Source organism: Centropristis striata, chromosome 3, assembly GCF_030273125.1.
Source record: "Centropristis striata isolate RG_2023a ecotype Rhode Island chromosome 3, C.striata_1.0, whole genome shotgun sequence".
Lineage (NCBI taxonomy): Eukaryota > Metazoa > Chordata > Actinopteri > Perciformes > Serranidae > Centropristis > Centropristis striata.
This window is the reverse complement of record NC_081519.1, coordinates 35,378,003-35,403,848: the sequence shown is the minus strand read 5'-3', so window position 1 is coordinate 35,403,848 and position 25,846 is coordinate 35,378,003. Positions and strand designations below refer to the sequence as shown.

Genomic DNA, 25,846 nt, shown 5'->3' with positions numbered 1-25,846 from the left:
GTTATCAGTGGTTATGGGTTAATAAGAACCTTTTCCACCTGCTGCGACAATATCGCTCTTAATGCCTCAAAGTTTAGAGGAGAAATGTTTCTTAGCTGTAACTGCCTGCAGCTCCTAGACAGGGATCCTCCTAGACAGAGGGGCTCCAAATAAATATTTTAGTTAGTAATTAACCAGCTGTCAGATATGTGTTATGTGCATGGTGCAGGAAAATAAAAAAGTAGCTTCAAAATCTAGTGGTAAAGAAGCACAAAATAAAGGTATGTACATTTACTCAGGTACATAATTAAGTACAATTTTGAGGTACTTGTACTTTACTTGAGTATTTCCACATATGTAACTTTATACTTCACTTTATACTATCACTTTATACTCCACTACATTTTAGGGGCAAATAATGTACTTTTTACTCCACTTTATTTAAGTGACAGCTTCAGTTACTTGCACGATTTAACATGAAAAACTATGATGAAATGATTAGACATATTTATAAATCAAACCACACCTTTAAAAAAATGTCTGTAGACATTACAGCAAAACACTGTCAAATTGCAACTGTAACAGACCGTAAAATCTAATGTTTCTATGTAGTAGACACATTGAATTACAGTAAATCATAAAACAATACAAAACTTTAATTTTTACCGTGATTATTCTGTCTAAATTACAGATTTTGCTGATGTCTACATTAAAATTTACAGTAGAAAACATTTCACCATACAGCAAAATTTATATTGTAATGTCTGATATTCTCACTTTATATGATTATTATTATTATTATTATTTATATTCTCATTTTTCACGGTAAAGTTGTGGCAACAACAGCTGCTGGTATTTTATTGTGAATTATAAATTAAGATTATTTTTTTGTTACAGTGCACATAAAAGTACATAAGTAGTTAAAATGAGCCTTCACTGGACAGCATTAAAATGCTGCTTGCATAAATGCATCAATAATGATAATCCAATAATATATTTGGAATATATATAACAATCTGAGTGGGTCCATTCTGCATAACAAGTTCTTTTACTTTTGATACTTTAAGTACATTTTGATGTTGATACTTTTGTACTTTTACTTGAGTAAGTTTTGAATGCAGGACTTTTACTTGTAGTGGAGTAATTTCACAGTATAGTATTAGTACTTTTACTTAAATAAAGGATCTGAATACTTCTTCCAACACTGATAATAGCTACAGTGACACAGAAAGTGTGCAGTTGCTCACTGTGAAGCCAGAAGTATATGTTTATATTGTCGGAACAACTTTTTGTCACATAATGAAGTCTGAATGAAATGTCTGTGAGCAGAGCCATTTTACTGAAACTGGTCAGCTATATATATATCTATATATCTATATATTGTACATATATATATGTATATAGTGCCCTCATCTGGTCACTCTGCGTCCTACACGCTCAGCTAACAGCTGCAGATGCTTCACAACCAGAAATTAAAACAGCATAAAAAACGTTTTTCTATTTCTGAATAAAACATTTTGAAATCACATTAAATCAAGTGATTTATCGATTATAGTAAGAGGAAAGAGGGCGTTTGATGCAGAAAGCAGACCTGTTTCTGAGTATTTGCTGATGAAGGGTTTTCTTAATGATACCAATTTGTCTTCTCCTCTGCCGGCTCGAAGCCCCTGACAGATTTTGGAAATTTGCTGGAGCAGAAAATGGAAGATGCCACGATTGACACATCTGGTTGTTGTATTTATCACTCTGTTTTCTGGCCTGGAGACTTCAGTGATATACAGCCTTAAAAGTTTTTTTTTTGCTTCCCACTGCATCCACATCACTCGATGTGTGTTTTAATAAGGAACAGAAGGAAGTCTGGAGCTGACAGCCCACTGTGTAATTAGTGAATATCTCGAATAAAATCTGATGTGAGAGGAAGAGAAGAGGGGATGAAGGAAGTTGGTGCAGAAGGATCAGATAATTACTCACTGTACTCGTGTCCCTTCTGGCTCATTTTCCTCTGTACCACTCCGCCATGTTGCCCCAGATCTGTACAGTTGGGCAACACATCCTTCACTGGTGGGGAGATGTATTCCCTCTCTCTCTGTCTCTAAATGTCACTCTCTCCCTCCTTTCTGCTCCCTAAATGCACCAATATCCATTGCTCGTCGGTCAGGCTATTTTCAGCACCAGGAGGAAGAAAAAAAGAGAGTGCATGGCATCATAACTGCATCTGTATCATTGTATGTTGGTTTTGGTCTTGATGATTAATTTGCATTTGGCTTTTTTTGTGTTTATGGTGTGAAAAGAGGACGACAGAAGTAGCCTGAAGTGTCAGATTGGTCCAATCTGGGAACACTTGAGAGCAGAAAATTATTTGTCTTATTTGTGCACTGAATGGCTGTAAAGCTGTACAGTCATTAATATAATTTCCATGGAGTGCAAAATATAAGCTAAGCTTCTAGGAAATTAGTTTTTCTTTTGTATGTCAAGCTTTCAAGCCTACGTTTTGATGATGAAGCCTCCGATATATTTTTCATGACCACAGGGAGATGTTTGTGGGCGTCATAGTTTTGCCTTTAAGCTAATGCATGGTAACGAACTCGCAGGGGAAATTTAGTAGAAAGACATTATGCGCTTAATTACCTTTGTTATTTCTTCCCTGGTGATTAGAATTGTTTTCCGCTCGTTTCATGATGTAAGTAGATTGCAATATACTGAAGCATAAAAGTGGTTACGACTGATTCCTCATGGATACGCTTGCGGACGTTTGAGTTGCACGATGGTTGAATTGTTAGAAAGAGATTTTCTAAACCAGTATCTTCAGGAACTACATTTGTATTAATGTTCCTGACGTCTCCTATAGTAGTGGACAGTCCTGGCAGAGTGACTGACCTGAGATCAGTTGGATCGGTCCATTAAAAATCTGGTCTATTAGCTCAATCTGCATCTTCTCTTTTATTTTTGACACTATTCAGCAACTCCACAAGTCTTATTTTTGGATTGCTGAAACTAATAATTCCCACAACCTATCATCACAACTAAGTTCAGTTTAAGAAACCTATTTTTCTTATAATAAGGCAGAATGAGTAGAAAGAAATTCAATCGATCTCAATCATCTCTTATGATCCACGAGTAGTGTGTAGTGCTGTCGTCCTTCTGCCTGGATTTTCTCTTTTCTTTTTGTTTTGTTGTATTCAGGATGTTTCTGGATGTCTCAACCAGCTAATAAAGCAGAGTGTGAGGGCTGGACTTTATAAAGAGGAGCAACCTGGTGACATATCCAGCCCAAACTCTAGGCAATGTTCTGGATACCTGGATACATTCATCAATAACGTTTTATTTCTTCTGGTTGTGATATGATGTATATAAACCTGTAGTGCTTAGTGTCCTGTTGTTGGAAGTTTTGTCTAACATTCTTTATATGTAACCTAAAACTAGTGGTTTTGGAGCTTTAAATCTTAAATTGTTTTAGTATTTTTTTAGTGTTTAAAACAGCGGTCCTTTATGTTTAAAACGTGTTATAGTCAGATGTCGGTAGTGTGGTTAAAGTGTCAGCTGTCATGTCAGAATGAGTTGCAGCAGTTTAAATGTTAATTATTAACATTTTTGGTTAAAAATGTAGATATATAAACTTTATCTGTGGTTTGCAGAAACCTTGAATGCCAACATTTACTCTGCTGACAGGTTTGGACAGATCATAAGCACAAATTCAAGAGGAAGTTAGAAAAATGGCAGACACATCGCCCCCCAAAAAACCAATGCAGTTATAGACAGATTAAGCTCGTTCAAATCAAGAGTGAAGTGTTCAGAGTTTACTTTTGTTAAGCCAGCAAGCCCCAAAATGATCTAACATATAATTTTATTGGTTGCCGCATTCAAGTCCAGCTCTAGCATTTCCTGTCATCTCTTTATTATTAAAGGTTCAATAGGAGGCCAAGAAAGATACAGCTTTAACCCTTGTGCATCACTAGAGACATTTTTTTATTTTTAATCTTATAAATCATTTTTCAATGCATATGTCAAATGTTTTGGCAAGGATGTGGGTTTTTTTTCCCCTGAGTTTTAGTAAATTCAACCTCACCTCTTATAATTAACTGCTGTGCCAAAATACAAATGCCACAATGAAAACCCATTGAAACCAAAGTTTTTGATTTCACTGCCATTGCAGCATAAAATCCTGCATTCTGTTATCTCAGGCTTTACGTGTAGAGCCCTGGCTATATATTTTATTTATTATTATTTTTTTACTATTTTCCAGCAGATTGAGCCATTTTGTCCCTATAGGGCAAACACATGTTATTTTCCTTGTTTCCTCTTGAGTTATTGCTGCTGTATTATGGTAAATTAATAATAGCCTACATCAAAATGTTGTTGCTAATCATTGATATATCCAAGCCTGTGGGTGAAATAAAATAAATGTCTGCTTTGCATTTAGTCGACAGAAAGTAATTCAAACACCACTGGCATTATGTAAAATGAATGAGTATTATCAGGACAGGAGGTGGAAAATAATATTAATATGTAGTAATTTATGGCAGTTTTTAGGAAAGGGGCATTTTTTTCCTTTAAGGTGAGTTTTTCTCTCCACAAAAAAAATAAAAATTAATCAAAATCAATGTTGTGAAACAATGACACATGCCAGCCTGGGGGGGAAAATAAAATAAAGAAGAAGTCAAAAAAGAAAATAAATTCCCCTGGGAATTTAGTATACATAGAATAATTAATTTAGCTGTATTAACTGACTCTTAAAGTGTTAAAATACTGAAGTGATTATTTGGAATATGATCTGGACAAAAATTGATTATACGATTTAACTCAGTGAAATTGGAAAATAATATAAATATTTAACATAATGCTGCTATTCTAGTTCTCGAGGGACATCAGAGGAGCTTGTTAACAGGGAAACAAAGAGGTTAAATATAATTGTATAATTTTATACAGGTGCATCTCAGTACATTAGAATATGATGGAAAAGTCCATTTCCAGTAGTTCAAGTCAAACAGTCCCAAACAAGTATTGAGTCATATAGATGGACATACTTTTCAGAGGCCGACATTTCCATATTAAACATAACTACATAAAATTGGTCTTTTGTAATATTCAAATTTATTTTGAGAATTATTTTTATTTTTATTTTTTAGAATAAATAAATAAATAAGACATGAAATGTTTCATTCTGTGTATGGCTCTATTTAATGTGTTTTTCCACTTTTTGAATTGAATTACTGACATAAATAAACTTTTCTATGATATGCACCTGTAGTTTGACTAATTATTTAGACAAAAACTCACCACTCACATCCCCGTAAATGCTCCCTGACGATGTTTGAGCTTTTCCTTTAGTCCAGCTGCACTAATAATTATCTTTGTTTCCTTTGTTAATGCTATTTTGGGGGAGAATCTTTTCATTTGCATCAGTTTTAATCTCCTAACATGACCACGCAGACACTGTCTGACCACAGCGCTCCATCCTTCATCCTTCACTCTGCAGGAGACTGACACTGTGGAGCATCATCATGCCACTAACTCAGTTAGAGTGAAAGTCTGCTGTCAGAGCACAAGAGTTCTTCGACAGCCGTCCACCCACTCGACACACTCCTCAGCAAAACCCCCGCACACACAAACACACACAAAGAGGCCGACACGGACACACTGTCACCTTGTTGGCCGACTGCTACTTTACAGAAACACCCAAACACTGCAACTGATGTACAGAGCCAACTACGACCATATGGTGCTCTCTGTTTATTGTTGTCTACGCTGCAGTAATGAGCGGCCAGAGAAGTGCCTTAAGTGTGTGTGTGTGTGAGAGAGATACAGAGAGATGGTGAGGAGGCAGAATGGGCTGGAATGGTAGAGATGAAAGGAGAGAAAGAAGTGAGACATGGAAGGAAATGGAGGAAGAGTGTGAGCAACTGACTGTTGGACAAACTGCCTTCCAGCTCCGTGTTTCTCTCCTACACCCCTGCATTGCAGCACTCCCTGCAGGACCTCAGTGGGTGCAGTCTTTTCCACATCCTCTCTGCCGCCTCAGAGGAGACGAATCGACCAAAGCGTCCCGGCACGACTCTGTAGCGGCCCGGCGCACTTCGGCAGCAGCTGTCCTCTGCACATGTTGGTTATCTGGGGGTTTGATAGTGGCTGTGTTGCTCTTATCGACGTCCCGGCGCAGCGCAGTCCTCGGGCCTGACTCATCGACTAGCAGAGAGGGGGGGGGGGGGGTTTACTCATTCACAGATGCTCCGAGGAGATGAGAGAGCCAGAGTATCCCACAATGCACAGGGGCGAGTCGGAGCCAACCAGTCCTACTGTACTATCGCTGCTTGGGATGATAATGCAGCTGCATTGTGACCTTGCACTAAACTCTCCCAAAGCTGCTGAGTCAAGAAGCAGAAGGCATTTATCAACGATAGTCACGAACATTAGCTGATTGCATCTGAACGCCACGTCCAGAAAAATCTTTAGCATTACTTTATTATCATTATCTGACTGCTATTAATATTATTTCAATTATTAATGTCACATTGTTGTCGATTCAAGATTGAAGATTGACTTTATTGGCCCATAGAGGAGGACATTTGTCTTTTTCTTCATGCTGCAGCCATGAAAGACAGAATTCCACATGCAGACAAAGGTGTTAAAAGTATATAAAATGTAGCAGACATAAAAAGAATAAGACACATGAACAATTATAATAAAAACAAAGGAAATTAATTTTTCCTAAAATCCTGCAAATAAGAACAAGGACCCTCCAATGTCTGTGTTTCTGATTTTTTGTTTTGTTTTATTGACACAGGTATAAATGCATTTCTTTTGTTTTTTTGCCCTTTATTGTCTTTTACAAAAATGAACAAGAAACATATTATAAAAATGTCATTACAATATTGTTATCATGTGGAAGTAAGAATATGTAGAAAATATATATTTTTTAAAATTAATAAATATAAATACATGCATAGAAATAATATTACTACTAATAAGAAGAAATAAATAAAAGCAGCCCTATTAGCAGTCAGATCATTACATCATTCATCCATCATTTGTATGCTTCTAACCTCTTGTAAAAAAAAGAAAAGAAAATGTAAAGACATCCCAAATTCTCCAAGATTTATCAAGCTCGTTTTTAAAAAAAATCTTTTCGAGAGCAAAGTGAAAGGTTATTCCTTTCAGCCACTGGGAAATTACACAGACTGATTGTTTCTAACACATTGATTGGCCTCCAAAGAGCAAACATTAAACAGGACTTTACACAGTTAGAGGTCAAAAAGTCCCCAGAATAAATATTTATAATAATACGTAATATACATACATTATAATAAGAATACATAATTTAGGATAAAGAGGCACCTCTCTTCTTGTAGTTTGAAGTTTTTTATTTTGCACAAATAAGACAAAAGACAAGGATAAAGAGATAACAACAAAACAAAGGTGCAAGGTAGCGGCAAGAGACCCAAAAGGGCTTATACAGGGCCTCTACCTATATTAAAATTCACAAGTTAAATTAAAACAATGAACTATCAAATAGAAAAAAATAATGACACATTAAAATGATGCAAAATTATAATATTAAAAGTAAAATAAAACAAAAGTGTAGAAATGTGTGTGCGCGTGTGTGCGTGTGTGTGTGTGCCTGTGCCTGTGCATGTGTGCCTGTGTATGAGTGTGTATACTTCTTGCTCGTCAGATCCAGCACATGAATGCATTTATAAATCTTTTTAATTTTCTATAAGGGGATGTGGCTGATACTCAGATGGTCAGTAACTGTTCTATCGGCGTGTCTTAGAGTATCGTGAGTGCATTTAACTTTTTATTCGTGGAAGTTTTTGTTGAATACTTGTTTCTTCCATAGACTGTATATAAATAATGAACGTAGTCACCGTGACGTCACCCATTGGTTTGTGGCCCGTTGGAAGCATGGAGTTCAGCGTTACACTCGTCGCCATCTTGTGTCTTGTTTCCTATACGGGGAGCCGACCATATTTGGACTGTGGAGGAGCGAGAGGGATCTGATCACTGACTACAGCCTCTCTACACCTCAACCTGACTGACTCATGTTAGCATTAACTGGAGAATTAACTGGATGTTAGATTTGGCGAGCTAAAAACAAAAACAAAATATATGTTGTATCTGTTAGTCCAACCAAACGCTGAACAAGACATTTTACTGAACAAAACGTTCAAATAAACATCACAAGTGAAAAAACAGTGAAAAGGGTCAAAGTTATGAGACCAAACCGGTAAACGTCCTTTTTTAAATTCTAAATAACGTGATATATAACTTTATTGATACGTTGCCGTGGATACGCATTGTTCTGCTTCTCCCCTGGTGACGACTACCTTGTTAGTGACCTGTCAATCAAAGGTAGCCACGCCCCAAATCATACGATTCTTTAACTTCAATTCTCTTCTACATGGGGCCATTATTTGAACTATTGAGAGGAGAAGATTTTTTACTAGCGATTGAGACCATAGTGTTGTCCTTAAAAAAAATTCTGAATTAATAAATCAAGTGAAAAGTTTTCTCATTTTGCATTGAAATTAAAGGACAGAAATGTTTTTTCAGCCAACCTTAGCACCCCCTGCTGGAGTTTTCAGTAGAATGCAGCTTAAGGCACTTCCTGGTTTGCCTCCCTGCTCAGACCCGGAGTTTGCCGCCTGGTTTCTTCATGGTCAATTAAAGAATTATATGGTGTGAGTGGCGCCCTCTAGTGGCCGTAGAAATAATGAATGAGCGTGGAGTTTGTCAGCTATGTAACAATGCATTGATGTGCATTAATTTTACTTTTCTAACCATCTGTTATCAAGCCTTCACATGCACCTAAGAGAAGTGGTTTCATTCTAACAAAACTGTGACTGCTGGACGTGTTGATGTCCTGCAAACAGTAAAGCTGCCATTTATTTTAGAAACTCTCCTATGGGACAAATTTTGATAAAGACATATGAGGTTGTTTGGTTTGGAGGACTTGTTGGAATACAAACAATATTTTCTTTTTTGTCTTTTGCACATATTGATTTATTTACATAGTAGCTGTGTATTGAATGGGATAATGTCCAGCAAGTGGGTGATTATTGCAAAACAAACCTTTTTTAGGATGTTTCAAGACCCCGACATGAAACATCACTCTGTCAAGGTTTATTCAAAAAAAAAAAAATGAACGGCTGGCTGTACATTTTATGTGTTATATGAAGAAAAACTACTAACTATTACCTAATTATAACATTTTATGTCTGATAAACACGTCAGCATTTCAGGAGTTGCAGAAACTTTCCATGTTAGCTGATTGTAACACTTGTTTTTTTTTTTATTAAGGGATATATTTCATAATGTTTATTAAAGGCCGACCCAGTGCTGACACAAGAGGTTTTATTTTTTATCTGTGATTAAGACAACTCTGGATTAATACAGTGAAATCTGTATTTTGTGCAAAAAATAGAAGTAAAATCTGATTTCACTTGGAATAATTTGGTGATTAGTCTTATCAGATATCTATTGACTCTCTGTAGAATAGTGCTGCGTGGTTTGGCTCTCTGCCACGAACATTTTCTCCATTTTTCCAGTTTGCGATTTATTTCACAATGAAGTCTGAGCTTCGCTGTGTCCTAAATCTACTTTTGAGTAAATTAAGTTATTGTTGTTGCCAAGTTTCCTCCTCTGCCAGTGCAGATTTACAGTGAGTGCTGCCGTACTTAGCATTAAATGCCATCGTATAATGACTGACTGGAGGAACTTTCCATTGAGACAGCACAATGGATCAGTGAGCCGTTTCAAATCTCCTCACAGCAGACGCTCACTCTGCTGTTCTGCAGCCCGTCCTAACCTCTAAAGACGTGTGTAGCGGTCTGACTGAGAGCCTGTGCTCTTGTTTTTACCACATGTCGACTCTTATTTAGTTTACCACTTTCTCTGACATAAAAACAAACACTTCTGGCTCTAAAAGTAATGAAATCCACCTTTCAGTTACTCTTCATTTCATATATTCACCACAATTGGCTCCAGAAAATCACTGCGACCTTCAGACTGCAGCCACAAAATAGTCCCAAACATAACCTTTTATAAAAACCACAATGTTTAGTTTTTACTCTTCAGTTTTAGCAGCAAACAAGATATTATATTACATGTTAATTTGTGAGTTTTGGTGATGATTGCAGCAGGTGGATTTTGTTTCCTCCAGAAAGCTTTTTTCCTGCTGATTCCAGTCTGTATGCTAAGCTAAACTAACTGCACCCAGAGTCCAGTCACACCTGTCTGTTCAATATGAATATTAGAGAATAATATTGATCTTCTCGTCCCCGTCTGTTTGATTTAACGTTGACACACAAAATCATGAGGCTCAATGATATCCAGCTGGTTTCAGTGAGGGGGTTGTAGGAAATGACCTTTTTTGTTCAGGACTTATTGGGCCTTATACAACAGCAATCTCTTAAATTTTCTTATATTTCCTCTTAACGGAAAAAAAACAACAATTCCAATGCACCTAACATCCATATCGGTTCTAACCCAGGTGTGCTGAAGGATGAATCCCACTTGATCATAATAGTTTATTAGCATATGTGCTCAAAAATAGGAGATATGCCACCAAAAATAAAAAAGGCTTTAAGAAAAAGTTCATCAGGTGTGACTTTTTTTTAACTGACATATATAGTTAAAAAATATATAAACAGTACAAATATTATGTACAAATATGTGGTTATTTAAACTATTGTTTCCTAGTTGACTTTTTCTATTCCTCATATTTTCTATTTATGCTGCTGTACTTGTTGCCTTAATCTATATCTATATGCAGTACTTTGTTCTTTGGCACCAATACACCAAATTCACAGCAAATTGTATGTGAAAACTTACTTGGCAATAAAAATGATTCTTATTCTGATATTGTTAAATAAAATTAACTAAAGTAAACATGTGATTGTTGAGGAAAAAATTTAGAGTAAACTAAAAAACCTTGCTGAAACAGATAATAATCCAATAAATAAACAGAACAATCTAGAATAAATTATTTAAATTATTACAACAAATGTACAATCATGTTCCCTTTATGTAATATGCTTTCCTTGCATTGTACAGTTTTTGTGCTGTGTAAATTAAATAAGTTTTTCTTCTTTCTATCTTGCTAAGACTGCCTTTGACCATTATTAAATTCATATTTACCCAAGAGGAGAGCAAAAATAAACAATAGTGGACATGAATGTGGAAATTGTTTGTATATCATTTCCTGCATGAGGCCCATATATTAAAAATATATATATATATATATAAAAAACAGTAAGGCCAAAAATAAATAATTATGATAATAATCATGATAATAATAACAATAATGGATATGAAAATGAATAGAAATGTATAAATATCATACCATCACTATAGTAATTCCACCTACTTGACAAAGAAAATATTCAACCCCAAATCCCACCTCCCATTTTCACCCTCCCCGCCCAGGACTGCTCTCATGACTGTAGGAGGTTAAAGATTGCCAGATTTTCTCAAACTCATGAATGATAAATCTGATTCTCTCTTGTGGAGTATATCCATCAGTTCAGAGGGACAAAGTATCAATGTTGAGACTTTTTTCTCTCAGCAAGAAAGATAAGAACATATTTCCCAAAATCTAGATAAATTCCTTTATGTTTACGTTTAGATGGCTGTGGCTTCTCACGAACCTTTCTACCTTTCAAAGACAAACTCTGCAGTGAATGTCATTTATTTTGTAGTCAAAATATTCAAACTCTCCTCCTCGGCTTAATGAAGGTGAAAGTAAACCCCAGACTCACTCTAGCTTTGTCGCTTGGCATTTCAGCTCACTATATTTGCATTTTTGTGTCCACTTTTTCCCCGTCATGCACCCAAAAACCTGCAAAATGAACATGCAGAGGGCAGGATCTCTGCAGAAACCGACACCGTCAAACACTTATGGTGGGCTATAGGTGATGGTTAAGAGGGGTTACCTTATGAGGGGTTACTTCTGTATGAGGAATTCCTTTGCTCTTGAAGTATTTCAGTCCTGAAAGCACAAACAAGCAGCTCCGCCCTCCTAACTTCACCTTGCTGCTTCATCTCTCTTATGCCTCATAGATTTCACTCCCATGGCGTCCCCTCAAACCACTCAGTCTACCAAATCCTCATTTCTACTGTGAGTTATGTAGCACGCAAGTTGATGGCAAGGTCACTAAACTCAGGTTTCAAGAATCTGATGAAAGAAAAAAACATTTAAAAATAGCAGGAAATGTATTCTTTGAAAGGCAGGGAATTATCCAGCCAAGGAACACGCTGATCTTGAACAATTTTGCACAAAGTTGTAACTAAATGTTTTATTTAAAAAGGTAGTTTGAATCACTTTTTCTTTTTCCAGTAACTGATTTGTAGGAAACCACTGAAGGCAAATATATCGGGGCATAACTTTGCAGTACATTGGTACAGAAAAAAAAGCTGCTCTGTGATGCAGCAATTTTGTGTGAGATCCCTGCCCCCCTCTGGCAGGAGAAGCTCATTGCACCGTCACCTGAAGAGAGAGGAAGCACCTCATACTGGCTGCTGACAGCTGCTAGCTGAACATGAGCACACAGAGAGGTATTTCCCCAAGGAGAGTGAGGAGGGAAAGAGGGTTTGAGGAGAGAGCCGAATACAGAGATTGAATGCTGGAATTGGAAAAAGAGCTCAAATATGTGCAGAAATATCTACAGGAGGGACGTTTTCTTTGTGCTTTGTTGATTTTGAACCAGTTTATCATGCAGAGACTAAGTTTGTTATCCACATTCAAGGCGAACACTTTCATCTCTCACTATGCAAGCATAGATTTCTCTGTTGTTTCATGATGTAATGGTTTTAAATCAACGATGTGGCTCTGCTGCATCTTTTGTTTGTATTGTAACTGGAGAAGATGCTTTGCAATCTGCTCACTTCCAATCACCATTGACGAGTCTCCTGAGGGATCAGGCGAAAGGCAGACAAGTTGACCTAATCATTCTTGGTTTCAGTTGTTCGCTGTGAATGGGTTTAACGAGGAAGGGGTCTCTCCAGAGGGTTATATCGCACTTCAGAGATCAATTGTTGGGATCCAATTAATTGTATAAGCTCAGTGTGATACTATGGAGCTGATGTGGTAAAGTCAGCACACCCTTAAGAGTCCGTCAGCTGTCCTACGACCTACGCTGCATGTTTTTTGTGCCATTTCTGATCTGTGCAAACTGTAGCAAACACACACACACGAAAGCTTGTGCATATTGATCTTTTACAACTGCCCTCCAATGCTAGACCAAAGAGTGGCATGCTGCAATCAGCTGTGTGAGCAGCATCACAAATGAGGTTAGAGAGAGAGAGAGAGAGAAAGAGAGAGAGAGATGGGGAGAAGGAGGTAAAGAGGCTGCGTGCATGAGTACATTGAGGGAGAGAGACAGAGAGGGAGTAGGGAGGTGTGTGTGATGGGAGGGTGGAAAATGGGGGAGATGGTGTGCATTGGAAGAGGAGGAGAAGGAGGAGGAGGAGGAGGAGGAGGAGGAGGAGGAGGGGTGTAGTGCTGCAGTGGAGAGAAGTGAGAGGAGACTGCAGTCTGCTTATGGGAGAGATCAGACTATGTTACCACAGCTCTGAGGGACTGTAGCTAGCTGGAGTTATTGATATTGGATGGGCCACCTCACGAAGGGGAATACCACATCTCACTGGTGAGTTCTGTTTCGGAGATCTTTTTAAAATGAAAGGTGCAGCTATGTGACGTGAATACAATCAAAACGCATAGAAGATTGATATCTTAGAGGATCCTTCCTGCGTTTTTCAAACTAAGTGATAAAGTATTCCTATTACTGTACACTGCACCTGTATTCTCCGTATCCTTGTCAGTCAGGATGTGTCTTTTCTTTTGTGTGTGTGTGTGTGTGTGTGTGTGTGTGTGTGTGTGTGTGTGTGGCTGAGTGATGCTGGCCAGTGGTGAGCTGCAGAAATCAAAGGCAGATAAGGACTGAGTGATGATGGCACAGAGGTAAACACCAGGCTAAAGGGGCCTATGGATGAGTTTTGGTTGATTTTGTATTCAGCCAGTACCACAAATCGGGAACATAAAGCAAGTTATGGAAGTTTGGGTGCGGAGTTATGCAGGAATAAAAACTGAATTTGTGTTTATAACAGCTGCGGGCATGTTCGAGGTGATTTAAGGTGATGACTCCACATACAGACACATGGAGACGGTTACATTTTTTGAAAGGGCCCCCCGCTGCAGTGAAAACTTTAATCATAATCATCATAAATCATAGGCGAGCAGAGCAGTCGGCACTAGTGTCATGCCCGCCGCTCAGACAGTGACTTGACGCTGGCCTCGAGCCAATCGGGGATTTGATTGGCTGGTCACCTCGGCTATAGGCAGGTTTTTGGGCAATTCTGGAAAGCTGATAGACACCATCAGGATTGCTTAGCAACAATAATCTGCCGGTCCACCACAGCACACGGGCCTCTTTCTGTACCGTGTGTGTGTGTGTGTGTGATAGATTTAGGATATGACCACCTCACAGCAAGGGAGAGGGGAAGAAGTCCTCGCTCAAATACACATGTTGGAATGCAATACGTATTGATCCGCGGCCTCGGAGTGAATGAAGATGAGGTTACAGCATGATTGTGTTTGGCAGAGAAGTCTGCTGGTTCACTTTCATCCTCACACATGCACCGTGGGATTATTTACATTAAAAACGTTGCCACGGCAAATACATCACTCTAATTTGTCACATGAACTCTTTTGTGTGTGTGTGTGTGTGTGTGTGTGTGTAACTGCACTCAGCTGTTGTCCTTGCTCATTTAAAACAGCAGATAGAAACTGTCTTTTGATCAGAGACGGATCATTTTCTTTGAGTGCTTCTAGACAGAGATAAAACAAAAATCCTCCAGATAGCTCTGAACATTTCAGAGCTGTGCTGACACACACACACACACACACACACACTCCCACCTACTCAGACACACAATTTATTTCAGCTTTTGTTCATGCTGTGGTTCATTTATGTTTTATGTTTCATGTTAAAGCCTTTCTGCCTCCACATAGTACACTTCTACCTGTGATATTGTTTAAGCTTCTAAACAATAAAGAAAAAAGAAAAAAAAAGTCATCGAATCATATAATACTTTTTTTGCATGCTTGAAAATGTTATAATTGTTATGGTCTTTTCTGTCAAAACACGTTTCTTTCTGCAAATTTTCCACCCCGAAGCAAAAACAAACACGGAGACTCTGTAGCTGCAGAGCAAGTAAATGCTTGTCGTGTTGCCAATTATTCTTTACCATTATGTTTAGCTGGTGGGGGGCATGAAAGCATAAAGGCAGCGTCTAAATCACAGCGTTCAGCATTGGAAATAATAATACCAGTCCGTCACACCAGTGGTTCCCAGAAATGTATCATACTGCAGCAAAAATATTCTGTTTTTCCCTCACAATGTCCTCATTAGTGTAAAATCACTGTGTTCTTAATAATCCAATAAATGGCCACAAACAGATGATTTATTGTTCTCTGCACCAAATAATAAAAGACTGATTCTAATTTAATCCAAAGCGAACTGATGCTACAGTTGTCAGAAGCATCTAGTTATCTGCAGCATATGTTTTTCTTTGTTTTGTGAAAAGAGAAAACAGCGAGCCTCATTTACACGCGAGCATCGACACCTTCATAAATGCTAATGGCATTCTGGAGTCACTCTGAGAAAACAGAGGATAAATAATAAAATGCTCACTTGAGGCTGGGGAGGTAAATTGATTTTGTCAGCTGTTCACCGATGGATTGAATTTCCAGATGATGAAAAAGGTGAACCATTGTAAAGTGACACTGGTTATTCTCTCAATGTGGCGAAACTGATCTGAATGGCAGCCTCATTATTTGTTTTTAACATCACAGTGTAGTTTATTCCTCTTCAGGGCTCCAACTAATGATTAATCTATGACCAATTGATTAGTGGTTTGGGCTATAAAATGTCAGAAAACTACAATCATTAAAAGACAAAGAAAAGCTGCAAATCCTTCACAACTGAGAAGCTGGACCAGTTTGAAATATTTGCTTGAGAAAAGACTTAAGATAAATCTATATCCCCGCTCATTTTCTGTCAATCAATTTATTGATTAGTCAGCTCATTATTCCAGATGTTTTTCTTTCATTGTATTATATTAACTATTTAAATACTGATTCATGTCAGTGATTGATTCAAATCCAAATGTCTTTTTTTTAATATGTATACTGGCCATCTATGTTAAATTCACAGACTCCACAGCAGCTTTTTCTTATTTCCAGTCACAAAGAGTTTTCCCAGAATGCATTGGGTGAAGGCAAGAAATAGGATTAAAACTCAAACACAAACAGGCCAAAAATGGTTTAAGGTCACTTTCAGATATAAAGTCTGGTGGACTTGGTGCGATTCAGTGGTAAAGTTGCAGCATTTTTGCATATTTCAAGTGGTTTGTTTTGCTTTCAGACTGTGCTTTATCAAACGCGCCAAACGTAAACAAATATCCTTAGTCTATTGGACAGAATATGTGAGGGGAAGACACACTGTAGTCGTAGACTTCAATGTATTGTTGGCCCAGGAGCTACCTGTATTTCTGTTCAAGACAAAAACTTTTTAATTCAGGTGGACGCATCTTCACTTCAGTTTCCCATGGAAAATCGCACCTACTCGCCCTTTAGTAAGCTATTCTCCCGCCTCCGTTCTGTCCGAACACACCTTAAGGCTCTCAAAGTTAACTCAGAGTGTTGTTAAGGTCACCAGACAACCTGAACTGGAGCCAACAGGCACTACCCAGATTAATAAACTGCAAAGTTATCGCTCCAGTGATCAACTCCCGCTAACACCATGAACATTTCAGTTTGTATAATTATGAAATAAAGATATGCATCGTGTTAATTATTGGGCTTAGAAGAGAACCAGCCTGCTAGATGTTTCCCCAATATCTGGTCTATGCTAAGCTAAGCTAACCAACTGCTAGCTGTAGAGGAGGGACCAGGTCAGTGTTTTGCAGGTCACAAGTAAGTCTCAATTCTTTGCACTCAAGTTCCAAGTCAAGACTAACAAGTTGCAAGTCAAGTCCCTCATCCTAGTCCTTTACCTAGTCCTTTTCAAGCCAACAGGCTCAAATCCAAGTGGAGCCACGAGCCAATGAATTGTTGGCTGATTTTTTTCACATTTATGAGACATTGATCCGCTGTGCAACTGAATCCATTAGCCACTGTTCTGTTGCTTAATAATTTGAAGAAATCCATATTTCGATAACAGCCTTGTCTTTAATAAAAGATTCTCAAATTTTCGCCTAAATTCAATGCAGAATGCTCTGTATGGCCTCGCTCTCACTTGCAGCGATCTGAACTCTGATGCACTTGGAAGTGAACTGAAAGCCCCATTTTTTTAGTGGACAAGAGTTAAGTTCTTTGGTCTGCACCAGAGTTTGTTCAAGCATTCACACAAGCAAAAAAACTAATGGACTAGCCGACAAAACGTTTGTTCTTGTTCGTTTAAAGTGGACCAAAAGGCTAGAGGTTTGAATGCCCCCTAAAATTCATGTTACTACCAGGAGAGATCCTTTTAAATCAGAAAGAAGTCCTCCAAACTGTACGACCATAAGGTTTGTTGCTTCCCTCAAATATTAAACGGTCGCTGTTTTAAACATATTGCTAACGTTATAAAATAATCACAGATTGGTTACGTTTAGAAAACAACTTGGTTTATGAAATAATGTACGGTTAGGCTTCGCAAAAGACTAGCCAGGAAACAGCTAGTCTGGCTCTGTCCAAAGGTAACAATATCTGCCAACCAGCACTTCTACAGCTCACTGTTTAATACATTATAGTGTAAAATCAAAGATTTGAGATTTTACTGCAGACTGAATTTTGTTAGCTTTGCACAGTTTCTAGTTTTCAGTGTCCTGGCGGTAGCTTCATATTTTATAGAAATAACTGTGAAGGTAATAATCTTCTTTATGAATCCTGATGAGCTATCAGCCTCTCTACCTGTTTCTGCTCTCCTTCAGTTCTGGAGGTTCACTGGGTTCCGAGGGGGAATATAATCTTGAGTTCATGCTCATTCTTCACACCGACAGTAAAGTGTCACATCATCAGCATAATGTGTGTGTTTAGTCTCAACTTTCATGGCTTTTATGTCCTATGAGACTTCTCACTTGTGGGTTGTGCTCATTAATGAACTGGTTTCTATTTAATTGTTCACTGACGATGAATGTTGTTGATCGTGATGACTCTGTTTCGACACCTCTCCATCTTTCACAGAGCTGAGTGGCTTCGTTGCAGCTCTTGATCTCATCATCTCTCAAACAAACTGGGATAATCATGATCCATTAGTCACTTACTGAAAGAGCAACAATTTATTAGGCAATTTATAAGACTGTGACAAATCATCTCTGTTGTTTTTTTTTCTTTTTCTTTTTTGCTTAAAATAATAGTTGAGCAGAATTTTGGGTAATATAGTTACACACTCTCATGTCTTTGGTTTCAGTTCGGATAACACATTCTCATAGCAACTTGACAGATACTCATGTTTTGTTATGGTCCTTGGTGTGTGTGATACCGATGCACAAAGCGCCCTTCTGTGTCCGTTTTAAATGTATCAGGAGTGGTGTGTCACTTTCTGCTAGTTACATGCATAGTCACTTTTCAAAAGAAACCCCCACGTTCACAGGAAACACTTTAGACAATTGGTAAATGGACTTGCACTTATATATCGCTTTTTCTAGTTGATTTGCACTCAAAGCACTTTACACTACAGACTGCGCTCATTCACCAGCACATTCATACTGGTGGCAGCGGTTACCCTAAATGGTGCCACCTGCCACCATTGGGAATTCATTCACACACCGATGAACGCAGCATCAGGAGCAATTTGGGGTTCAGTGTCTTGTTCAAGGATACTCAACATATAGGCTGCCATGGTCAGGAATCGAACCACCAACCCTCCGATCAGTAGGCAACTGCTCTACCAACTTAGCCACGGCCGCCCTGGCTGTCTGTTATTTGAAAAATAAAAGCACTTGACTAAGGTTTGGGTAAAAGAACAGTGTTGGGCTTAGAAACAATTACTTTGGTACCTTTATACTGGATACAGTTATACTGGTTGACTCCAAATAAATATGTTGATTGTTGGTTTCACTCAGAACATGAACACCAGACTTCAGGGTTCATTTGACCCATCCACCACTCCTCCCACCCACCTTGAACGGTTAATGGAAAGCCTGGTGTGTCTAACCCAGAAGCTAAAGGGTGCCTTGATAAAGCGTTGGTCATTTGCTGAGTTAAGAGTGAGACCAGGCTGGTAAATAACATGAGCCGGGTGGCTATTAGCTCAGTTTAGCATAAAGACAATAGACTAGAATAGGGTCAGCTCGCCTGTCTCTTTTTAGCACCTTTAAAAGTATTATCAGACTGTAAATGAAGCAAAATGTTCGCTTAATGCCCTTTCGCCTGTTTGGCTTTTTGTGCAATCTGTGTTCTTTCGCCCGAAACCACCAATGTGCCAACTGTCCGATCATTAGCTGTAAGCTAGCTAGCACTGGACTGTGTGTGTGGGAGTGTACCTGTGTGAATCCTGTTCTTTCTGTTATTTTCCCTCCAGTTTCTCTTCTTTTTCCTTTAATCTCTGTACAAGTATGAAATAGATTCATAAAGCCCAAGTGTTACCTGTATTTCTGCTCAAGACAAAAACATTTTCAACTCAGGGTCGGGCGAATCTTCGCCTTAGTTTCCCATGGCAAATCGCACCCACTCGCCCTTTTGTAAGCTATTCTCCCGCCTCCATTCTGTCCGAAAGCACCTTAAGGCTCTCAAAGTTAACTCAGAGTGCTGTTGAGGCTGCCTGACAAGCAGAACTGGAGTTAACAGGTGCTACACAGATTAATAAACTGCAAAGTAATCGCTCCAGCAATCGATTCCCACTAACACCATGAACAGTCACATTTCAGTTTGTGTTATTATGAAACAAAGATATGCACCGTGTTAATTATTAGGCTTTAAAGATGCTGGTGGGCCTTTTATTTTACTTAGAAGAGAACCAGCCTGCTAGATGTTCCCCCCATATCCAGTCTTTATGCTAAGCTAAGCTAAGCTAACCAACTGCTAGCTGCAGAGGCGGGACCAGGTCAGTCTTTTGCATGTCACAAGTCTCCAGCCTTTGCACTCAAGTTCCAAGTCAAGACTAACAAGTTGCAAGTCAAGTCCCTTGTCCTTAACAATGAGTTTCAAGTCCTAAACAAGTCATAATGTGCCCTTCAATATAATGAAGAAAAACCAACAGGCTCAAATGTCACGAGTTGTAATATTCAATTTAAATTTATCAAATCTGACTCAAAACCACACCTTTGGCTAGCTGTGCCAAAAATATGAGAGAAGTTTTGTATTCTACTTTTTTTTTTTATCTTGGTAAAGAAAACAAAAAAGCATGTTTTCCCTAGACGTACTAATTCTTTAGTAAAACACATTAAAAGATAAATAAGTTATCCAAATTGTGTATTTTGGCCAAAACCCAAGTTTATCTCCCAGGTACAAGTCTGTCTGACTGGTTGGACAATCCACCAGTGAAAAGTGGTGGCAACTCACAGACACATTTTATTATACAGTATATACGTTTTGTTTCAATAAACCTTGGAACATTTTCCTTTCAGTACAGATGAAAGTAAAATATTGAATTCCCCGCTGAGGTCTTGACACTACATTTTTCATCTGATCGTCTCTGTCTGTCTGATCTGTGTGTGCCTCAGGGACGCTGCGCCTAGTCTTTGACAATGAAGTTCAACTTGTTCAGAGGGGCACAGGCTGTGGCCGCCCCCGAGCCCACCGGTGTCACCACCGAAACGATGGCTCCCACCCCGGCTGTCATCGCCACCACGGTGCTGGACACCTCCGGCTCCGGCAACAACACAGAGATCAGCAAGAACGACATGTTCGAGGAGATCAAGAGCAAATTCTTGAATGAAATTGATAAAATCCCGCGTAAGTAATGCTGCAGTGCATCCTCCCACATCCCTTTTGAGATTTAAAATGCTTTTTATGTTTGACAGATTTCAAGTCAATCTCAGTTATTGCTGTGTTGTTTTTGAAACTGACAGTGCCTCCGTGGGCTCTGATCGCCATCGCTGTGGTGGCTGCGTTGCTCATCCTCACCTGCTGCTTCTGCATAATCAAAAAATGCTGCTGCAAGAAGAAGAAGAACAAGAAAGGGAAGAAGGGCAAAGACGGCTTCAACATGAAGAACATGCAGGGCGAGGTATGACGCCTTGTGCTTCCCACATGCTGACAAAGTCATGGTAACGGGATGTTTGGGGTGATGTTTTCCTTCTTCTTTTCTCCAACAATTCATCATTCAAGTTTTTACTGTGACGTATTGCTGAGTTTTTATGAATTTAAATATGTCTCTAGCTAACCAAATTTGATCTTTTACCAGCAGCTTTTGTAGCCCAGGCTGTAGAGGACACAAGGAGAGCTCTCTTCCCCTCCATTTATTCGATGTTGTTGTTGTGGTCGTTTAAACGTGTGACGTATTCCATTGTGGCCCCCGTGGTGAAAAATGACACACTTTGTAACGGGGTTGGCAAAGACTAACGAGAATTATGAAGTGGAAAGTTTCTTCTGACGAGTCGCAAAGAGCAAAAAGGCTGCATTTTTATAATTAAAGATGATGGATGGAGGCATGAGACCCCGAAGAAATATTGGAAGATTTTGGAAGCAAAGTGCTGTAAATCAGAGGATGAATGTTAGAAAAGCCAGCGATTCATTTGAGAGCTAATCAACTAACATCACCATAGATCGCTCTGAGCTCCAGTGACAGTTAATTAAAGCAATCAATTACTTGTGTCCATGATGTGAATTTATCGTCCCCAGCCGAAAACAAGAGTGTCATTTCTCATCATAATTGTGGTGGTGGTGGTGTTGACTGCCTCTCTTTTGTAGTGTGTTTGGTGTCTTGTGAGTTGAATCTCTTCCTCTCTCTGCTCTCCTCCTTTTTTCCCCCCGCTTTGTGTCTGTCTTGTGTGTGCCTCGTGTTTCTTGACTGTGGTGGACTCCCGCTCTACGGTAGGTGGATAGCTCACGTTGACGCTCTCTGGCCCCCCCGGGGGCGGAGGGGGGTTTCATGGAATGAAAGTCGTAGCTTCCTTTGCAACTCCTTTTTTTAGTTTTTTTGTTATGACAGCTTGAGAATGTAATGGAAAGCTATGATGTGCTCCATAAACCCCAGAGAGGAGAGTCTAACCATCTAACGCATTGTTCCTGGGACAATGTAACTGTAACTCACGCCAATATGGAAAGTATTGGACTAAGAGATGATATGCAAGACACTTTTAACACTATTAATCTATGCATGTGATAAAGGGCATGGTTGGTTGTTTGGGAGACATGGAAACGGTGATGATAAAACTGCATGAAGAGCCAAATAGAAATATACGAAAACCTGTCTTTTTCCACTCAAGGACGAGGTAAGGTAATGTGAAGATTGCCTGAAATAAAAAGAGAAAGTGAGGCTTTAATTTAACTACAATAATAACACAGCAGCAAATAGCTTGCTGTGCCCTTTAACCCTGAACCTTTTTTTATAATAATGCTAAGCTGAAAAGAGAGGGGTTTTTTTGGTGCCACATAAATTTAGAGGTGAAACGAGGCATGCGGGGTGAAAAAAACAAGTTTTGAATTTTATCTTAGAATATAAATTGTGAATGCAGCTTTAACAAAGCAGTAGGTTATTTGAAGGCCAACTCCTTGCACTGAATAGTCTTATTTGCCTTTTATCATTTTAGTATGCATTGGCATTCGCTGCTTGTTCCTTAGGGGTTTTTTATACAAACATTTATGTCCTTGTTCATTCAGTGAACTCAAAGCCCTTTGACAAACAAAGACAGCAAAGCAAATATCTGATTTTATTGGAAAACTGATGCATTTCTGACCCCTCTTAGTGGAACTAGCATGCAAAGCCTCCACTGGCTGCCACTGAACTGCACTAGCATGTTGAAAGAATTACTGAGAAGACAAAGGCGTGCAGCATTTTAGAGTATAAACATGTATTTATGTGTTACCAAGAGAGATTTCTCCCCATGTAAATGATAAACCCCTGGTTATTATCATCAGGTGCTGTGCAGGTAAGCAGTAACCGAAACATGTATCTCCCACGTAAAACTCCTGGAGCTCCAGTGTCTGTGGCATGCTGGCTGTCGTGGGGAGCCCTGTAGTCTGACCCCTGGTCCCCTGACCTCTAACACCCCGCTGTGTCTTGTTGCCTTCACACCACAGATTCACCAGGACGACGAGGATGACGACGAGGGAGAAACCGGGCTGACGGAGGAGGAGAAAGAGGAGGAAGAGAAAGAGGAGGAGAAACTGGGGAAACTGCAATATTCTATAGATTTTGACTTTGAAAATGCAAAGGTCTGTGGCTGTCACTTGTTAATACAATATTGAAAAGATCTAAAAGAAAAAAGGAATGATACTTTCTATCTACATGATATTTTAAAGTATTTAAAGTCCCAAAAATATGTTTTTTTTATATAATTTGTCTCCTAAAATGTCTGACCTTCACTTTACTGACTTGTATCTGTGCAAAGTTTGTCACTAGAGAGATGTTTTTGCATTTCTCTACTGAATTGTTACCTTGCACAGCAGCTGGATTTTTGCAATATCACAAAATTATGCATGATCAAAAGATCACAAATTCATCTTGTCAGGCTTCAAGTAAAGCCTTTGTATCCGAAGAGCCACTTGTTCAATCAATCAGCATGCTGTGAAGATTTACTGGCAGCTCCAGGAGTGGTTTAGTTGTGTGTGACAACCGGTAACGACATTTAGCAACGTTCAAAATACCAACAACAGCGACATAGATAGTGATGGACAGATGGTTCATTCAATATCCTGACAACTATTTTCTAAAAAATTGCAAACTGTTTCCAATGACCAACTCTCAGCATCAAGTTAAGATGTAAAGCGTTTCCCTAAAGTCTAAGATTCAAACATACAGCAGGCATAACTATAAATTAGGTATAGCACAACTTTGAAAATCAACCACTCCGCTGCCAGATACAAGCTAACAAGCTAAAAGATGCTAATTGACATTCAGATACGTGTACTGGTTGCTTATTTTGGTGAATAACAGGTTCCTCATCTGAGTCTGGAGGCTCAAACTTGTAGGGCTGAATCTCTGTGATGCTTCCTTGAACGGAGAATAAAGACCAGAACTACAAAAAACTATCGCTGTAGTCTGCAGATTTCAAGCTGGCTCACACCGGTCAACCTACTCTATGCATACTGGTGGGCGGGGCGTGAGGCCAGATCCAGAATTTCTCATTTAAGGGGAAGGAGTAGATGTTCTTCCAGTCCACTTTCAGAGTTTTATTTGTATTTTTTAAATGGAAAAATCATGTTAAAAAATATGAATCATAGCGGATTATTTTGACATTCTTTCAAACGTGTCTGGAGGGAGACTTTAAATACATAATTCACCATTTTGGGAAATAAACTAATTGGATTTCTTGCTGAGAGAAACTGGAGAGATCCCCCTGTCATGTCTGAGGCTGAACATGAAGGTCCAGCTTAGCATAAAGGCTGGAAGCAGGGGAAACAGTTAGCCTAGCCCTCTTCAAGGCAAATTTATTTTCATAGCACCATTCATAAAGTCATTCAAAGTGCTTTACAGAGGCATAAGATACATGAAAAATACAAAAGACATTAAAATAGATATTAATAGCATTGTAAGCTGCATTGTAAGCCGGATTAAAATATGAAAAGTCTATTTAGAAACTAGAAAATAGCAATGAAATAGATTAAAAAAGATATCTTTTGTCCACCGGTAACAATATTTATCTACCAGCATCTCTATCTCAAGATCAGTGTGTTAATAAGTGAGTTTTTCGGGAGCTGGGAGTTAGATCTTCTTACCCTCAGAGCCTCCTGTCTTTATGCTTAGTTCACTGACTGCCACATTGAATGCCATCCATCCATTTTCTTCCGCTTATGGATGGATGGCATTCAATGTGGCAGTCAGTGAACTAAGCATAAAGGTGGTATCGATCCTCTTATCTATAACTCTCTGTAAGAACGCAAAAAAAAGCATAATTTGAAGAATGTCAAACTTTTCCTCTGAGGTCTGATCTTTGAACATTTCTAGACAATTTTTTGTGAAATATCAGCAGAACAGCATAATGATTGAAAAAACTGTTAAAATAAAAAGTTTTGCAATAATTCCAGCTGAGAGAAAGGGAACACATTTGTCAAAGACTCAGCAACTTTATTATCATTACTGCAATGTTCTCAGCAGCATATTGAGTGCTATGACATGAATAATGAGGCCTCAAGCGCAGAGTCAAAGAGGTAATTCTTTAAATTAATTTAACATTAAAACAGAGCAAAAACGAGATTCAAAGATGTGCTTTTAATGCGCCTGTTCCTGAAGTATAACATGAACATGTTATACTTGAACATGCAGCATATATAAACACATCTTATGCTACAGAAAATGTGACAGTTGTGTGGTATTGAAGAAAACCCTGTGACATTTAAAAAGGTCTCCAGTCAGGCAAGAAGTTTGAGGAGATTGATTGCGAGGCTTAAGTTGCCAGATGATGTTATGTAACCAATCTCTGCAGCAGTGACCCTGACACAAATGAAAGAATCTGTTGGATTTTTGCCTGATAAAATCCTGTTTCCTGTCCCTTTCCTCCCCCTGCTCACTCCGCCTCTGCACACAGCTCACAGTTGGCATCCTTCAAGCTGCGGACCTCATATCCATGGACTCAGGTGGAACGTCCGATCCTTACGTTAAAGTGCAGCTGCTACCTGAGAAGAAGAAGAAGTTTGACACCAAAGTCCACAAGAAGACACTGAACCCCGTCTTCAATGAGACATTTGTATTCAAGGTAAGTTTAAATACTGTTGGAGGATCTGGTG

At 38.8% G+C, this 25,846-nt stretch overlaps 1 protein-coding gene across 3 annotated transcripts in view; it reads left to right on the top strand.

Moving 5' to 3' along the window:
• Window positions 1-25,846, top strand: part of LOC131968523 (synaptotagmin-2-like) — a 42,594-nt gene that overhangs the window by 7,820 nt on the left and 8,928 nt on the right. Inside the window, exons 1-5 of one of the 3 annotated variants that reach the window (XM_059329443.1) lie at window positions 13,498-13,619; window positions 20,680-20,911; window positions 21,028-21,185; window positions 23,201-23,335; window positions 25,648-25,815. In XM_059329443.1, the coding sequence (XP_059185426.1) occupies window positions 20,704-20,911; window positions 21,028-21,185; window positions 23,201-23,335; window positions 25,648-25,815 (669 nt within the window). In that variant the 5' untranslated portion in view covers window positions 13,498-13,619; window positions 20,680-20,703. Of the gene's footprint in view, window positions 1-13,497; window positions 13,620-20,679; window positions 20,912-21,027; window positions 21,186-23,200; window positions 23,336-25,647; window positions 25,816-25,846 lie in introns of those variants that run through there. The other 2 variants (XM_059329444.1, XM_059329442.1) reach the window with 2 other exon arrangements.